Genomic DNA, 19,323 nt, shown 5'->3' with positions numbered 1-19,323 from the left:
AATGCAGGAAACTGCCACACTGAGTGAACAGAAATTGTTATTTAAACTGTCAAAAAATAAATTATTTTCAACTTAAGTTTTGTTTTTGTGCTAAAGATTAACAAAGGCAAAAAAGGCACAGGTGCAAACAGCAATCTCCTACTAGCTGTGTTCTCGTTGCACCATCACCATTAAAAGGTGTAAGCTTTTAATTTACAGGGAAGCACTGCAAAGATGTGGTTGTGTAAGGCAGACCTTAGTGAAAACAGCTGGACACTTTTACCCTGTGGAGAGGAGATTAAGACGCTGCAGTTTGCTTTTAACTTTGCTCTTTCTCTCTTTGTGAAACAAACCAACAGCTGAGTTACTCTGAGGATGATGTAAGTAATCTGGGTACAAAAACAGTACTTGAGGCCATCTTCATCATCATCTCAACATGTTGATGTTCTGACTCATGAGTTCTACATCATCACACAAGTACTCAGTGCTTATTGGACCACATCCATCTTCAACTACACACCTGTAAAGTTTCATGACTGTATCTTGCACAGTTTTGACATTATCGCAGTGACAAAATCAATCCACCGACAGACAAACAGACAAAGTGTCTTTGTAAGGTGTTGGGCACCACATGCCACTAGAACAAACTCTACTGAGTGATGAACATCATTCTTCCAAAACATATTCCCTCATTTGGTGTTTTGATGATGGTGGAGGAGAGTGCTGTCTAACACACTCCAAATTCTCCCATAGGTGTTCAGTTGGGTTGAGATGTGGTAACTGCAAAGGCCATAGTACATGATTCTTTTTCATACTAATCAAATTTTTCAGTGACCCCTCGTGCCCAATGGATGGGAGCCTTGTCATCTTTTCCTTTAATTTGTCATCTGTCTGTATACACAACTGCCAAAGTGCTCAACTGCCTCTCTGATAGTTCCTGCTAAAGTAGGTGTCTCCAGGACCACATTTTGCCATGACGACACACATACCCGGATGCAAGGTGAAAACAATACCAGCCACGCCAGACCGATCACTGTAGCTAATTTCAGTTGGTAGTTTACCTGCGGTCCCAAGAGTTCATGCCAAGGTCATTTAGCAGCAGCCGGCAGAAGTAAAAAGGAGCTTTTGGTTCCTGGTGGGAAGGTTCCCTCTGGCAGGCGGCCCGAAAGCTTACATCAGCATCCCACCTCCGCACTTGCTCCTCCTCCTGCTGAGTCTGTCGGAGAATGGCCTCCAGGATGGCGCCCTCTTGCTCTATGTTCATGCCATGGGGTGAGGGGGCTGGCTGGTTGAGTTTGAGTTGTGGCTGGGGCAGGCATTCTGGGCTGCTGTGGCCAAGGTCCTCCAACAGCTTATCCAGAACATCTACGTCCTCCTCCTCACAACAGTCAGAGAGGGAGTCTGAGACTGAACAGTGATTCTTGTGTGGAGAGTAAGGCTGGTTTCTGCTGTGAGTGACAGTGGTAGTAGAAAGGGGACGGTCAACTGCACTAAAAACTCCCACATCGACAGAGTCTTCCTGGGTGGTGCAGTAGAGGATTGCACCGTCCCATGAGTATTTGCCTGAGATGTCCCGGACAATGACCCGCACTTGGGAAGAAGGGTGTGGGGGCTGTCCAACAGTGGGTGTCTCTGCAGGGATCTGCAGATAGGACACAAGCGTGCTGTCATTGAAGACAAACAGTTGCAGGTTTGGGCTTTTGAAGACCTCAGAGGACAGCTCGGACGACTCCACATATGGGTTGTCGTGATTTTCGCTCACTAGGCTGTGGAGCAGGGCGGGGCCACCGCTCAGTGGATGATGACCCAGATGGTTCACCAGGTGTGTCATGACCATCCGTGCCGTCAGAGGTATCAGCTCCATGTTCCGACGTCTTTTTTCTGGAGGCAGAATGAGGACAGGAAGATAAAAAACACTGAGACCATCTCTAAATAAAAATAAACGTGAGGATGTGTGAAACGTGATTAATGGTAAAAGTCACTGATGGGTTTAAAATATAGCTTCACGTGGTGTCTTTTATAATATGTCCAATGCAGACTTTGTTAACCATATTTCAAAAGCCCCATATTTGTGTGTAGACATGTTATCATCACTGTTAGCTCCTTTTACACAAAGCCAAATCTCATCTATGATTACTAACAGGGGTACTTTATTCATTTCTCACAATAGCTTGGCCAGCACACCTCTAAGTAGGTAGCATCTAATCATGAGAGACAACTTTGAAAAGCCCATTGAATCTTCTTACAATGGACAAGCATCGAGACTAGCCGAGTGCTAATGAGAACCACCGTCCTTACAGGCTTCTGAATAGGACTCTACTTAGTGAATTGCGTTTATGTAAATGCACAGGTTTTTACTCCCAAGTGAAAGGCATGCCGTGCTTTATTTTGCAGTGATGTGGGAAAAACAAGAAGATGCACTCTTGCATTGTGACAGTACTATCAATACCATCATCCCCCATCAAAGTGGAGAAAGCTCTTTAGAAAGCAGGCCAAGCTGCATTAGAGATGCACTGGCCCTTTGATGTGACTTGATCAATATGAGGTGGAGGCATGAATATAACTAGGCCGGCACTCTTTGGTTTGCCCTTTTGATAGTGTTTTGTTATTTCTACTAAGACTCGGTGCAGCTGTGCACCAAAAAGCAGAGGTGTGGTGAAATTTTCCAGGCAAAAGCTGCTGTTCACAAATCTCATATTGTTTCAGTAGATATATGCACTGTGTATTTGGGCTCTAAGGACTTTTCAGAAGTTGAGGACATGAGAGAGAGAGGAATACATTGCCTAATGGAATCACAAGGTCACAAAAAAGAAGAAAAAAAAAAATCACATTTTTATCAAAACCCCATAATGGGTCTTCTCTCTAGGGCTGAGCACTAATGTGAACATTCCATTCGCTGTGATGGTTGATTTCCTTTTCATACTTTTAATAAGATATTGACATTTAATGGAGAGGCTCCAAATGGATAGTCTACTTAGAGTTTGCTTTTCCCTGTAATCTTTTTTGGCTTCTTTAGGGGGAGAATATACGTCTCCGTGGTCAATAAAAAGTACAATGTACTGTATGGAGCTGAAATGAAGTAGTGCGATCAGAGATAGCCATCAGGGGATAAGCTGCCATGGTGACAGCTGAGAGTTACCAGTAACCAGTTTTTACTTTCTCATGCATGTGTACTCATGCATACAGGCACATGCACACATAGTATTCACACTATAAACCCAGCATAATTATTTTATCTGCCAACCAAGTGTAATCTGTGTACACACAGCAGGTATTAAAAGGGGCATCGGGTTGCCTCTACCCCTCCCATATGGATGCAGTGTTGGCACGCTTATGTGCCCTTACCTTCAGCTACGGTGAGCAGGTTGCCGAAGTCGGTAGTGGTTGTCTGGGAGGGTGGTGGCTCAAAGCTCTTAACCTGACCCAACATGAGGTCATAGTCAGGGGACAAGTCTGACAGGCTGAGGAGGTAGTGGCTCTGTTGGGTGTGCAGGTTGGAGCCGGATACACAGCAGTGCAGCACCTGAGGGACAGGAGAAGAGTGGTAGGACTAAGTGATTATGTTCAGATAAAACGTGCCTGGCTACTAATTCTACAGTATGACAGTGAAAGTGACTTTGATGACTAAACTTCGACTCTGTTGTGTAAAGACACTGTCCTGTTAGATATGATGGTGTCTGGCAAGACGATGTACAGTGACACTCCTGCAGGCCTGTCTCAGACTGACATGATCCAGGACCATATAAAAGGGGCATATATGGTCCATTTACATCATAACGCAATGGTGGAAGGGGAGGGAGAGAAGGAGAGAAAAGAGGGTCTTTATTGCCACTAATCCATTTCTCCTGTGATGTGTGAGTGTATCGATCTACATAACAGATGGCAGAGCATCCGTTGGCAGGGCTAGATAAGGCGCACTGGGGCAGTTGATTACAGCCATTGGACAGGTTTACACTGTTTGATTTAATTAAGACTTTATCCTTGTGCTCAGCTCCAACCACAAACATGCATGTTCAGCCACACACACACATGCACACAAATACAAACACACCTGTATACTGTATAATCTGGGTGGAGGTAAGGTGCTGCATACGAGGGGGTAAAACATATGCTTATGCTTGTATGTAAATGAGGGGGCCTCTCATTCAGAGTGGAGCAACTTGGGTAAAGCCATGCAAAGGCTAATCCCATTCAGTACACGCATACGCTCACACTTGGCTGAGAGACGCTCAGAGAGGCAGGCTGGCCCTGCCATCTGAAACAGTATTGTGTGGGGCAATGTAGACAGTATGTGGATGATTCTACTGAGCAGACCTCTGGGTGCATGGGGGAGGGATTGGAGGCTTGATGCTGAAAAGACCTGAACCAAACAGCTGCTACACCAAAGCCCCAAAGAGCTTCCTCTGTGGAGAGGTGGAGAGACAGAGAGGGAGGGGGAATACCCACGGCTGTGCTTGACAACTAAGTGACTGCACTTCGCATAGCAACAGTTCGTGGAAGGAAGTGCACAGTGAAACAAGCATCCTCTAGTTAGAGGGGCACATACTGTATGGATATATGAGTACACCCATGTACACACATAAATCAAATAATAACAATGTAAACAGAGACATACAGGTGTGCACACACACAGAACACGTAGACACACAAAACACATACATACACACACACACACACACACACACACACACACACACACACACACACACAAGGGTGGGGGGGGGGCAGCTGGCTGCTGAGGCAGGCAGAGAGAACAGATGGAGAAGCTTGAGCACAACTCCAGTGAACCAATGAGGTCTAGTGCAATGTTGTTTTTTTTTTTTTACAGCAATCTGCATGCTGCTAGTCACCAGAGACAAACTTTTCTCACTTTTTAGCTCAGGATGAAGACCACGACAACCTTATCATTAAATGTATTGTGCTTGTGTTTGATTGACTTAGGAGAGAGCGGATTTTAAGCTTTTTCAGTTTTAAATATAAAACTGTAATTAAAAGAAGATGAAGCATGCAAAATAAATGGACACCCAGCTACCTTGTCAGTGTCACATTTTGTTCAGTGATGGAATAAAAGGGAGGCGCTTTCTATTAGGGAGGTTATTCTCTGCCTGGTATAGAGAATAATTAACAGCCGACGTGTCTGTGGAAATGTATAGATTTGGGTGTTGATATTGCATTAATATTGTCACACCTTGTGATGCCTTGCTTGATATATTATTTCCAATGAAACCCAGAGGGCCCATGCCTTTTGTGTGCTGATAGACAACCAATCACACCTAATTGTCTTTGCTTTCATAGCAGCTGCAGTCGCTCTCATATTAAGACATATTCCATTCAAATCTCCAGGACAAGCGTTTATAGCCCGAGCTTATCAAGTGGACAAAGGGTCCTGTTTGAATAATTGGACCATTTCTTATCAGGGGTGACATCCTTACAAAGATCTGCCGTTGACCGCATCTGCCCAGACAGGAGGGTATGAATAATACCTCATTCATTCGTGCCTAAAGCTTGGCCCTCATCCTCAGGGTCAGACCATAAAATAAAGGGTTAGAGGGACAAACAAAGAGAAATAGATTGAATACTGAATATTTTGTCTGTTTTAAACAATTGCAATATATGCCATTACAAAGGAAGTTGTAAGGATTTCCTGCATATGATAAATGCCAACCGCCTGCATCAGCTACAGCAGGAGCTTCTATGCTGTTGTGCCACTATAATGTTAAATGAGGCATAGTCATGAGGTCACTGTGGAGGTGAGTCTAATTAAAGTGGCAAGCCCATGTGGTGGGTGTGGGGGGTGGAGATATCAAAGCCGAAAGTTGTTACGGGCAACAGCCTATGTATGTTTCAGAGGATATTGGAAAGCAGTCAGTGGTTAAAAAAAAAAAAAAAAAAAAAAAGTGGGGGCTTTCTTCAGGTCTGTTTGTTTGTTGTAACTGAAACTCTCAGCTGCCATGGAGGTTACCCACCCTGTAGATGTAGTCCAGAAGCGGGGCCTTGTGGGATGTGCGGTCGTCCACCGAAGGCATGGTGATGGGTTCCAGCAGCAGACTCAAAGGAACGGCCATGCACCAGTCCAACAGGCAAAGCAGCAGCGACACCATCAACTGAGGAGGTAAGGAAGAAGCGTGAGGTCCCTTTTACAGTTCAGTTAATCAACATCAAAACAAAAAAAAAATGTAATATTAATAAAGCAAAAAAGAGAGGGACTGTTCCAGAGAGACAACAGGTAACAGATGAGAGCTGCAGAGATAGAAAATGCAGGGATAGTGAAAAGTAAAGAGGAAAAAAGGAGACAACAAAGCACTTCAGTCGAAACATTCCTCTGCAAATGCACCATTCCAACATGATAGATCAAGGGCCTTTAGATCTCAGCCATTTCATGTCCCCTCCTTTCCAACATGTACCTTTTTGTCCGCTTCCACTGTTGAGTGCTCTGCGCTCGGCAACAAAAAGGCTATTGTGGCCACAAAGATCTGTATTGGGAGAAAACAAGGAGAAAGATAATTGGATGACACACTCCTATTCATCAGCTGAGTCAGGGCTGTGTGCTTAAATGGATGTAATGCCAGAGGATGTAGAGTGTGTACTGTATATGCATGAGTAATACTAAGACTTGCATTTAAAAGTTGAAGTGACTTGACACATGAATTTCTAATCTTCCTGATGTGTTCTCACAAGCCACTAATGGCTACTGGGAAATTTAACTGTGTGTGCAGGTGTGAGTATGTTAATGTTACCTCAATGATTTTCTTCGGCAGAGTGGACTCCAACCTCTTGAGGTGTTCCCAGTGAGAAATGAGCAGCTGAAACACGTCACAGGCTACCTGAGCCACCGCTTTGTTCCCAAACTGAACACGCAAACAAGAGAACAGGACAGGAACTGAATGACAGTGCAGAGGACTTGGCTTCTTGAACAGTGAGTAGCAACAACAACATAGAAAAAATGTAGATACTAAGCCAGTATTTTTCTATTATACATGTACATTCCTGAGGCAAAACACTTTGCAAGCAAAACAACAGTTCACTGGAAAGCCCATTATGCGTTCTGGCTGAGTGAAAATATCCATAACTCAAACTTTTTGTGGTCACTGGCCATGATCAGATTTGCTTTCACTAATAATGTGATTTTTATTGAGAGCAGTTCTTCCAAGTTTCAAAATGAAACAGAGAAACAGAAACAGAGTTGCTCAGAGAAATCCAAAGCTCATGAGCAAATCTGTTTATTTTTTTTCTGTTTATTTCCATGCAACCACAATTATGCTTGCTGGCAATCCATTTCTATTTAAACAAGGTTAAAAGGCAATAAAAAAGCATGAAAAATATACATGATGTGCCTGTGTCTGTCTCAAATTTTGTAACTGCATAACTATACACAGAGTAAATAATACACATGCTTCTTACACTGCTCATGATCTGTCAGAACAGATACAAAAGCTCTAAACAGAAACTGGATCTTTGAAACTTTGAGCTGCTCAAATGGTTCAACGGTGAGTTCATTAATTAGGATATAAATGGAACAATATGTAGAAACCTGATACGTACACTGAGCTGCTTGTTGCTTGTAATGCTGACTCCCCACTTAAATAAACAACTGTAAAAAAAATTATTACTAATGTTGATGCTGTTGATGTTGTCTTTACAGCCAGGACAACAACATAGACAAATGTCAAAAACCGGACACAACTCCATTCATGCACATAAGCACACAAATGACATATATACGACGTGTCTTGACTGTGTTGTGTGTTCTTGAAGCAAAATATTTATTACTTGCCAATTCCCAGACTTGGAAGTTATTACATTTTTCTTTCAGACTTGCCTGAGAGTTGCACTTATAATTTGCAAGGATCGTTTATTCTACACTTTCCTTTCTTGGATTTAGGTCACCTAAATACCTGAATTCTGAGGAGGGAGGGGGACGTTGCTGGTCGAAGACGGGGAGGAAAAGTTTAGGCACAGACTGACTGTAACAGAATTTGTAGTAATTTCCCTTAAATTTAGATTTTCACTTACTGTGCAGATAATCAGCATAATTTCATTTCCACTTCAAACCATGGCTCATTTTCTCCAGACTCATTGGAGTAAAGAATTGAGCTACTGACAATTTTCTTTCAAATGTTGATTTCTTCAGTGATTTGAAATTCTTTGTGGAGAAATAGAATTTCCCATTTCTTCCAGCTGAATGCCTCTCAACATGTAACAAGGGCAGACAATGTGGGGAGTGCAGAAATGGCCAAACACAAAAAGGGGCCCTGAGAGTTCAGCACCTGCTTTTAGAAAAGAGACTCTCAGTGCCACTCTTCCCCCTAGATCCCCCACCCAGCCTATACCCTCTATTTTGGGGCTGGCTGAGTCTGTGTGTCAAGTTGTACAGGGGAGTGATTACTGTTCCATTAGAGAAAGGGGGGTTGCTCGAGCAGGAAGCTGGGAGATGTAGCTGCTTAAATTGGCCCACATCTACTGAGAGCGAGCCGCCTGGAAATTACGCCACCGCCCCAAACCCTTTTCCATGAGAAAAAAAAAAAACAAACAGCATCCACTGGTTCTCTGCATCTCTTCACTCTGAGAGAAAAGAGGGCTCTTCCAAAATATACCCATGAGTCACATCACTGGACATTTTATTCTCACACCCTTCCTCTCCTCGCTATGCAGACTGCAGTCCTCTCATGTAATCAACTATCATTTTTAGTTAGACTGTGGCTATCAGTGATTTTTTCTATTCAGAAATTTGATGTGATGACGCCTCAGATGGTCACTGACCTTTAGTGTTACTCCCAAGACGTTGATGGCATCTTTAACCTGCTGGTGGATGTTCTTTTGCATTAACTCCTCACACACCCACAGGCCCAGACTGCATACAGCAATGCATCTGAATGAAAGTGGCAGAGAGTGACAGACAAACTTATGTATATTCAAGAATTTGAAAAGCTGAAATGTTTTCAGAAAAAGATCCTAATATTAAACTAAATATTTTTGGTAAATAGGCTTTAAAAGCATTGCACATATTCTTAGTAAATGCTTGGTATCCATTAGTTATTCAAATTGTATTACGCATACACAAAAGGTATGTAAAAACACATTCATATCAAACTAGATAAAATAAATGAAGACTAAGCAATGGAACAAAAAAATTATATTTCTAATCATACCTGGCCCCTTCACAGTGTTCCTTTGTTGCTGTTTCCAGCAGGATGTTGACCAGATAATCCTGAATGACACAGACACAACACAATCTAGTCCATCCACTTAACTTAATGTTAAATGCAGAGCAACATATATTTAGATCCACAATGCAGTATGCAGATTTTCTTATGTGTCATTACCATATTCCTAGAGTGGCACATGTTTACCTTGATATCCTCATTGCCTACAATAATGTCATGAGAGCCAGGCACATGCTGCAGCACAGGAATCTGAAGGTAAAGGTTGGGGAAACAGACCAGAGAGCCCAGGACTGTCTGAGCCTCCATCCTTGGAGCCTGCCAGAGACGAGAGAGAAAAAAAAAGAAAAAGTCAGGAATTCCCTAAAGCTACATGAAAACAACCCACTTCCTGGAAACAGGAAGAACACTATCCGGGGAAAAAGGATTGGAGGGATCGAGCAGAATTAATTTAGCCTTTATTCATGATTCTGCTGATGTTCAGCAGAATCTCTTGACACATGGTAGGCGTTGGACAATAACATGACTAATTAAATGCGTGATGGAAGCAGCTCTAAAGCAGATTGTACATGTTGCACCTGATGAGTTGCTGTTACTGTGAAAATAGATAATAAATCTATGTTATGAAAGATATGAAATTATCTGGCAACCAAAACAATAAATAACAACACATATAGATGTCCATCAAGTGTCATATTGTGTAAAGAACTTAGAGACAGTCAACATTAATTTGCCAGTGTTTAGGTTTAAAACTGTGCACACTATCAATGAGTTAACAGAGGGTGGTTGTCTTATTGGTCTAACAGCATAATCACTCCTAATTGTTCCAGATCAAGTCACAGTCCTCCAAAATGTTCACATCACAAGCCTGTGTGTTCATGTGAATGTACAATAGCACACAATTCTAAAAGATTGTGCATAGGACTCGCAACAATCACCTGTTTGCATTTGTTTTATGGCATTGCTCACTATGTTTAAAGACCATAACTACTGCAATCACATTTAGGTTTCCACAGTTAATTAAACATGACTAAGAATCTTATTAACACTTTAAATGTTATGCTCTTATGCATTTAATGACACGTTTTCTATTCAAGCTGCCTGAATAATCACAGTAATTTGTTTCATCTGTAAAAATGGTCTTTGCTTCCAAAATACAGCTGCAGACTTTGGATTTAAATATTTAAATTGTTCAATAAACTTACTTAGGCAACAAAAATGGAGGAGTAATTGTGATGAATGATTGAATGGCAATACCGATCGAAAATCATTTGCGTTTTCTTTTTAAGTCATAGTTGCTCAGTTCTACATTAAAGTACAGTGAAACACGAGTTGTATTAAGTTTTTCCACATTTGCAAATTGCATTGTTGATTTTCTTTCCTCCCAAACAACTGAAAGAGGCATCAAACATTTGTGTTATTTTGTGTTTTATTTCTGCGAGAATTCACAAAACAATTGGAACCTTTCAATGTCAAAAAGCTGCAAAATTCAAGAAAATCATTACAGGGGCACATTGTTATTCATAGAGCTATCAGTCACAAGTGAGTGAATGAATGTGACAGTTACTGAGGATCAACTGTTATTTGGGGAAGTTTCTTTAATTGTTGGCTCCACAACAAATACTTTTCAGTGACATTTCTCAAAACATCTCTCAGTATGTACAACATTCAACAACTCTTTTAGACCCCAGTTTGATTCATATAATAAATGTGAATGTTAAGAGTGTGTTTGAACCTCTGGGGAGAAGGAGCTGAGGACGCATGCAGCAGCAGTGATGAAATCTCCGAGCAGCATGGTGAAGCCCGGCAGGCCGAGGAAGAAGAATCGAGGGGAGCAGGAGCGGATGATAGTGTTCAAAACATCCTGATGACAAACAGACACACATATACAAAATACATTTTAATAGGAGGTAAGACATTTCCACATTAAATTTTTCTGTGGAAAAAAATTTAATGTATTTTGTTTGACTTGACATAGGAATAAACCATTACCCACCAGTACCAAAACTGAATATCTTTGCACTACTCCAGTTTATTTATGGTAAGATGGGATTTCTGCATTTGGTATGAGTGTGGGGGAGCAGTAGCAGAAATATTTTGTAAATGGGCCACCATGTGAGAGACATGGCAGGGAGAAAGCTTTTTCCTCCAACAGGTAAGCTAAGCATTTTAAGTGTGAGGAGAGTAAGGCACTCAACAGTACATGTCACTAAAGGACAAAAAAAAATAAAACACAGTGGGAAAGAAAGAAAGTTAGCGAGAGAGAGAGAGAGAGAGAGAGAGAGAGAGGCAGCAGATGGATTGCTAACAGAGGATAAGAGGGAGAACAAAAGACCTCAACTTTCACGAGTCACCTGTATATATACACACACACAGGCAAACCTGTAATTAAAGCCAGAGACAACGTATTGTTTTGCCGAGGTACAGGCGGCTCAGTGGCAGATGGGTGCTCTTTCAACATTGACATATGCTGTGCTGCAGAGGGCTTCGCACAAACTGCTCAAGTATGTACACTGTAATACCATGCTGGACGAGAGCATAAAAGGCTGTTAACAGGTTTTCCATCCTACATTTAGACAGTAATGCTGCAGCAAAGGGGTTGATTTACTTTGCAAAACACACACACACTGGTATGAGAATTCAGCATCTCAGTAAGGGAAAAAGATTGTTCTCTGTCTTATCTGAGACATGCGTGTGCATATTTGTGTACAAAGGCAAGGTCCAGGCTAGAAACACCTGCCTTCTTGGCCATAAACTTGTGTAAATCGGACAGTTCAAACATCAGCCTGTTTCGAGCTGAACCGAAGGGCACCTTTGCAAACATGCAAGCACACAATTTCTCTCTCAATCTGACACACACACACACGCACACAAACACACACACGCGCACACAAACACACACACACACACACACACACACACACACACACACACACACACACGCACACACACACACACACACACACACACACACACACACACACACACACACACACACACACACACACACACACACACAGAGTACCACCTATCTCTCTGTGACATTAATCACCTGAAGCTTTGGTAAATAGGGAATGCAGGTGAACAAAAGAGGAATAGAATAAACACACAGAGGCAATAAATAGGAAGTCAAACCAACACTGCATGTGGAAAATTGGTGGGAAGAGCTTTAGGATTGAGGGCCCATTTTACCCTCATTTTGTTGGTAATTGACCTCTGAAGCATAATGTGCGGTGCAGTCAGAGGTAATTAGCATGTAACAAACTGTTGCTTGATTGCCTGAAAAGAGCATTTTAGAGGAAGCCACAAATGTAGAATGCAAAGTGTTTTCTATTGTATGTGTAAGTAGAGGGAACCCTATTTGAGGTGTGTGTATAGAAATGGGAATTTAGCTCTGCAAGTGGTTCTGTGTTGGCAGTAGGAATGGCTCCTGCATCAACAAAAGGTGCATTAACGTAACTATGAACAGAGCTACCTCAGGTCTTTTCATTTGGCCTCATCTCCGGGAAAGCACACACTGTCCACCTGCCGGCCCCCGAGGTGATAAGGTTCACTGCAGCATTACATCACTCCACACAACATCGGAAAGTTTTAGTCTCATTTACTAAACATGAACGTTTCCAGTTTATCTGGAAATCACTATCACTACTATTACTACGGACATGTGGGGTTTTCCCCTCACAAGCTGTTAGAGAGGGATAAAACCCAGCTGCATAACTATAAGGTGAGAGGTTTAATTAGCGGACATGTTTGTGGCTCTGGGGTCAACTGTCACATTTTAATCTGGCAGCATATTAATTATACAAGACCTCTCTTCTTAAAGTGCAAGTAGTTTTACTCTGGAAGCACAAGTGAGAAAAACTCTTTTTCCACTTGTACCACACATTATTATAATTTAGCACATTATACATTAGTCCTTGTGAAGTTAACTGTTTTTAAGTGTATATACATGACCGATGCATGCTTTATTCACCTATGCAAAATTAACAGTTGCAATAAAAGAAGCTATATTTGTGTACACTTCAAAAAATATGCTGTTGACTACTGAAGTCCAGACAGTGAACCCATTAGATAGATTACTGCTATTGTGCTACGTTCATGCCTTTGTGAGACCAGTGACCAGAGAATGACAGACAATCAGGACAATAGCCCTGACCTTGGCACCCTTGTCAGTTGGAAGGAGAATCCCTCTGAGGGAACTGTCATTTTCCTTTAAGCTTAGTTGATTATAATGGTGAGGATTTACACTGGGATTCCCCTCCTTGTCTACAGAACGCTGCTGTTTAACACAGATTTTATTACCTGATAAACAGGCAGTGACAGGAAATGCTCAACCTGTAATCCCAGAGTGTTTTAAGATACAAATGTGCATTACAAAATATATCTAGAAAACCAAAGAGAAACACAAACTATATAATTCACATCAATTTCATTAAACATAACACAATCAGATTACATAATTTGCAGACCAGTCTCCACTGATGACTACTTTAATTATTTAAGATAAGTGAAGAATTATTGTATGAAAAAAGTCAGACTTGAAGAACATATGTAGATGATGTATTTGTAAAAGTATATGTTTTTTGCTTTTTTCGGGTGAGGTGGGGGTTGCGGGTAGAGGCAGAGAGGAAGGAGGAGGGGTATAGTAAGAGCCACTTTCTTATGTTAAGCAGGCGTGCGGCTGTCCTCTATTGTGTGGCGTGAGGACTCTTTTCTCCGGCCAATTTGAGCATGCTTCAGTGGCCAGCCTGGCTCTGGCCCCCTGACGCATTATACAGAGCCACAACAAAAGCTGGAGAATGTTGCCTCGTCCCTCTGTGTGCCCCCCTCATTGCTCTACTCTGCACTACGTTCCCCAGGCTCCCCTCCCGCTCCTTCACACACTCACATACACACAGGCAGGCAGGCCAGCCTACTCTGGGCCCCTGGCCGACATGTCAGTCTAACGGAGCGCGACAGACGTCAATCCTTAATTAATCACGTATACGCGGCAGGGGCTCAAAACATTATTTAACGACATGGAAAACATTCTAACAAGCTTGTCGCACTGCCAAGGTGCAATAGAAACCCAACCAGGAGGGCACACTCACACGCATGCACGCACACACGCGCACACACGGGCACACACGCGCACACACACACACACACACACACACACACACACACACACTTTTATCCCTGTCCTTTGTTTTGGGGCACTCCATTCATTTCTACTCAGCTTCGTCTGGAAGGAATGGAGCAAGGCCAGATTTAAATACGAGGAAAGGTGTGGCCAAAGAAGGTGGAAGATGCCAAAGCACAGAAGCATTCTCCATCACCACTGGTTGGCAGGCAGTTTTCAAAACAGAGCTTCAACATTCATAAATTGCACTGCTCCCATCTGACCCCTGTCCTCCTTCCTGTCAGTAATAGATCTCAAGTTGATCACAAATACCTCTGATTCTTTCTGACACATGATCAGGCACACACACTCGACAATAAGTCAAGTTTTCCAAAATTACACTGAAATCACCAGATGAATTGGAATCACCCAGTCATGACAAAATGACACATTTGGAAAAAGTAGATGGAAAATTGGCAACTACAAAAGCTGTTTCCCAGTTTTTAGATATGGCCTGTGCACGTCGCATGAGTTTGACTGGTGCGCCATCTAGTGCTGAATAGAAAAACAACAGGCAACTTCACTGAGGCGCCACCTGCTGTCTGTACCTGGTCATCACTGGTGAAGCCCTTGTGCATGATGTAGTAGAGGTGCACCAAGAAATCACTGTTGGGGAGCACATCCTGGTGCCTGGTCATCATCTCACAGATCAGTTTGTAGGCCTGCAGCTTGCCGGCCTTGTATTCTGCTGGCAACATGGTGGCCTGAGGAAGAGAGTTTGACATGTTTAACATCTATTACGCTGCAGGAGTGCTTCAGGAAGTTGATACATTTCATTGGTGGGAACTTATCATTGGAATCAGCTGCAAACAATGTGAATTCAGTGCAACCACAGCTGCTGTTCTCTATCAGTGCAAAATTTGAGTTTGACTATAATATGCAACATTTCTGTTTTTATCGTTTTTGCCGGAACAGGATGATTAGATATGGCTACTTTAGTGACAGTGTCTGTCACTGCTAAAGCTAGCCATTCAGTCCTGTTTATTATTTGATACTGCTGCTGGAAATGTAATCATATTTCTTCCTGAGCATTAGAGGATTCTCTCAGGTAAGCAACTAGCAAATATTGTTTACAAAAGCTGCTGTAAATGCACTGATAAACCTGGAGCAAGTTTAATAACTATAGAGTTTAATGAAAATACTTAAAATTATTATATTCAGGACATTAAAGCAGACAAACAGCAGTATATCTGCTCAACTAAAATAAACTTTTAATCTGACCCTCAGTTCCTTAGTTAGTTCCTTAGTTTTGCACATTGTTCATATTATCTTATCCCATCCTACTATCTCTAATTTAGTCATTGTGAATGCTGTTTTCTGAATGTTGCCTGCTGTGTCTATGTGTTGTTGATACCCTGAAGAGCCAAGAGGCAAGCATTCGGAGTGGCGGGATGAAGGCAGGCTGGGGAGGAGAAGACTGGTTGTCCACACTGATCCCAAGGTTGTCCCGGATCTGTAAGCACACATTTAACTTTAGTCACTGAACACAACCTTTATGCATGATGTTTGTAATGATCTGCGTTTGGGAAAGTACAGGATAAGGTTTTGAAGGCCTCTGTTCATGCCAACAAACTGTTTGTAACAGTAGGTGTGTATTATATTCTCATTTTAGATGCTTCATAGGTGGGTGATTTTTGCCTCTCCACCTACCTTGGCCAGCTTGTGCCAGAGCTCATAGAGATAGGAAAAGACCTTGGCATGGATTTTTGGGCAGCGGATGCTGTTGACATCTCCCAGGATACCCAATATCCTCCTCCAAAGGACGAAGGCTGAATCAGCATGCCAACCAGTCAGGGTCCCGCCAGCAATGATGCTGACATCATCAGCGAGACACTCACTACTGTCTGTATAGTGAGAGAGAGTGTGTGGGGAGGTTTGAGTTACAGAATAAATTATTTGGTAACACCAATGTTTGTAGCTGCCAAAACCTAACGCAAAATGAACCAAATTTAATTTCATTGAGGATATGGGATTCAGTCAACAAATGCATAACACATTTTAAAAGAGCATTTTAAATTTTGAGACTTGTTTGCTATGCATGAAATATTAATAAACCCTCAAAGCCGTCCTGTCATTGTCTGAGCAGTTGTTGACCAAATTCTTAGTCACTGTGCATTTTCCCAAATGCATCAAAGTACTAAGATCTTTGTTCACTCAAACTGATCAAAGCACTCAAACACTTTTGGGAAACAGGCAAAAGTCACATGCACCATCCAAACGAACTCAGACTGAACTGTGGGAGGACAGTGCCACCCAGTGGGCAGCAGAAGAATGATGGGAAGGACAGGGAGTGAAACGACACAGAAATGTAAAGTGTATGTAGCAGATCTGAGGTGATTTTTTTTTTTGGAGTTTTAGTAACATTTAAATTAAGATGTAAAGGAATGAGTTTCTAATTCCAAGGAAAACAATAAAATATTGTCATTTCATATATTTAATTTGACTGAATGATCAAATTAAAATTTGATTAAATTGATCTGCAAAATGGGAGAATGAAAAAAGGAAAATATGTAAAAGTAGCGGAAGGAAGGTAAGACTTAAAAATGTAGAGCAATATAGAACATGGAGAGTCAATGGGAAATGAGGACTCTATGGTCTATATGATGAGTAGCAGCTAGGGAGCAGTACCCAAGTGGTGTGGCATGTGTAAGACAGACTGATGCATGGTGTCGTCCAGGGGGCAGTCCCGCGGACACTCTGTGTGCACCAGCAGGGCTGGTGAGGCGGGGGGGTTCTGGGGGTAGTGGTAGTGGTTGTGGTGGTGGTAGGACGGGGGTGCAGAGTGGGGAGGGAAGGCACACTCAGGACCTATAAAACGACAAGGGGAAAGGGATATAATTGGGTTTGAAGAAGGGACTGCGGACAAAGGAAGCGTGACAGCTTCATGATGATCACAATGCAGGACAACACAAACAAAGGTCCACATACAAGGGTGAGAAGGGAAGAGGGGCAAAAACAATTTCTCCATCAGTAATGATGGAGGGGGGAGAGAGGGGGTAATCTAAAAGCTGAAGGGTTTAAAGTTGAGGAAATATTTTGATTATTTCCAAATGAGAATTTAGACATCTACCAATAACAAACATTACAATCCAGTCTTAATCAGTCCGTAGCCCACAGGTCACTTTCCCTTCACAAAATTCACCTACAAGCTGTCAGCAGGTTTAAAAGATTTAATGGGTTAGTACTGTAGAAGATACTGACAGGCAGCTCGAGTTTCCTTACCAGGTCACTCTACCTGGCCATGACTAATCCATCAGGGGTGAGGTTATTGGAGGCACCAAACCCCAAGCTGGATGGTACACACCTCAGATGAACTCTTTCAACTAATTTTTACTGAATGTTTACATAGGATCGATCTATGCAATTCAGTGCTTTTATAAAGAGGACAATCTATCTTCAACGAATAAAACTGTTTCACACTGAACACCAAAATAAAAAAGCTAAAAAAGGCAGGCCGCTTTTAACCTTCCCAGGCTATTTTTGTTATAATTAATTTAATGTTAAAATCAAGGTCAGCCCATGTACCCTGAAAGTTGACTGAAGATTGTTGTTAGCAATGATATTAACAGACATTATAATATATGAACATCAAGAGCAAATACAAGTGGAAGAATATCTGTTTCAGGTGCTCAGGGTGAGTTCGTATCAGTTCCAATACCTGCTAGAGCCTCATTGTGGCTGAGCAGCAGACTCCCCTGGCTCTGGGGGTCGGTCGTCACGTCCATGTGGGCTGACTGTGTGGATTGAGTATCAGCCTCCTCATCAAAGGCCTGCCAGGTGACCTCAGCTTCATTGAGGTAGCCATTGGATGTCTCACTGCTTATACTCTCACCTGGGTAGAGTGAGTGAATGAAGTGGATAAAGGACATAAAAAGATTAATCCACAGGATTATGAGATGGAAGGTACTTGCTGTGTGAGGAAAACCATTAATCCTCACGAAGAGTGGGCTTTATATGATATTTCAATGTTTGATTTAACTGATGTATTTTAAATTTAAAAATTACTATTCTTTATATATATATATATGTATATATTAAAATACAGCTGCACTCATATCACAATGGATAATTTTAAAGAAATAATTAGTGATATAATATACTACTTTTCTCTCTGAGCTTGGGCCTTGTGTAGTTTGTGTGTCCCTCAGTGTTGCACTCTGTCTCAGCTGAACTGCTGCTCCGCTGGATAAGGATCTAGAAATACAGAAATAAACATATTACCCATAACATTACCCATACAAGAACATAGACTTGTATGGGTAAAACCCATTTCATTAATTTTACATAATGCTATTGTACAAGATGATTCTTCTCACCACTGGTGGCTCATTGCTTTCTCTCCTGCCCTCAGACGTCCTGCTGTCAGAGCCACAGGAAGTAGGGGAGTACTCTCTCTTCTGTGCTGAAGTGCAACAGGGAATGTTATAAATGGGCAGCGAGACCAAAATTATCTTAGATAACAACTAAACTTTTTTTTACAATTCTTTTTCTCTGTTCATCAATGAGCACTGTCCCCATCAAATGAACTAATGTAACAAATGAAAATGCACCAGGATCCATAAGAGAATACACCCCGTATTCCCCATATCCTCTTTGTAGGTGGTAAACAACATTGATTAAAAATCATCTCCAGTCAACCTAATAAAAGAGATGTAGAGATTCCATATATACATCTGATTCTTCAGATGTCACATTTCAACATATATTTTAATATGCACTATATTGCAATATTCATCCATCAAAGGATTGCCTTGTCTAGACCCCACCACCACTAACTGGCTCACACACCTGGAACATCCAACCTGAATACTGAATATAATAGGTGTAACAAAGACTGATTTATTGCGGGGCTACTTTATTGGATTGCATTAAATTATAAAGTGTGTAATTAATAAACTGGCAACTCAAATGGCAAATTACTTTTTTCCCTTTTCATTGACTTAAATGTTTACGTTTAAATGTAACTCAGCTAAATCTCATCTTAATACAATCCTGACGTCAGGAGAAGGGTGTTACTTCATT

General features: G+C 41.8%; 1 protein-coding gene across 1 annotated transcript in view; it reads right to left on the bottom strand.

Annotated features, from left to right (window-relative positions):
* ralgapa2 (Ral GTPase activating protein catalytic alpha subunit 2) overlaps positions 1–19,323 on the bottom strand; it is an 89,201-nt gene that overhangs the window by 33,157 nt on the left and 36,721 nt on the right. The window contains exons 18-33 of the mRNA XM_022751088.1: positions 18,618–18,703; positions 18,405–18,495; positions 17,960–18,133; positions 16,930–17,109; positions 15,952–16,145; positions 15,656–15,754; positions 14,850–15,005; positions 10,876–11,004; positions 9,330–9,458; positions 9,129–9,187; positions 8,740–8,848; positions 6,717–6,827; positions 6,384–6,452; positions 5,946–6,083; positions 3,325–3,502; positions 1,041–1,860 (exon numbers count right to left, since the gene is read on the bottom strand). Of these exons, the coding sequence (XP_022606809.1) occupies positions 1,041–1,860; positions 3,325–3,502; positions 5,946–6,083; positions 6,384–6,452; positions 6,717–6,827; positions 8,740–8,848; positions 9,129–9,187; positions 9,330–9,458; positions 10,876–11,004; positions 14,850–15,005; positions 15,656–15,754; positions 15,952–16,145; positions 16,930–17,109; positions 17,960–18,133; positions 18,405–18,495; positions 18,618–18,703 (2,722 nt within the window). The remainder of the gene's footprint in view (positions 1–1,040; positions 1,861–3,324; positions 3,503–5,945; positions 6,084–6,383; positions 6,453–6,716; positions 6,828–8,739; positions 8,849–9,128; positions 9,188–9,329; positions 9,459–10,875; positions 11,005–14,849; positions 15,006–15,655; positions 15,755–15,951; positions 16,146–16,929; positions 17,110–17,959; positions 18,134–18,404; positions 18,496–18,617; positions 18,704–19,323) is intronic.

Source organism: Seriola dumerili, unplaced genomic scaffold (assembly GCF_002260705.1).
Source record: "Seriola dumerili isolate Sdu_G_001 unplaced genomic scaffold, Sdu_1.0 BDQW01000149.1, whole genome shotgun sequence".
Taxonomy (NCBI): Eukaryota; Metazoa; Chordata; class Actinopteri; order Carangiformes; family Carangidae; genus Seriola; species Seriola dumerili.
Note: the sequence above shows the minus strand (reverse complement) of the source record. Positions and strands in the feature narration are given on the sequence as shown.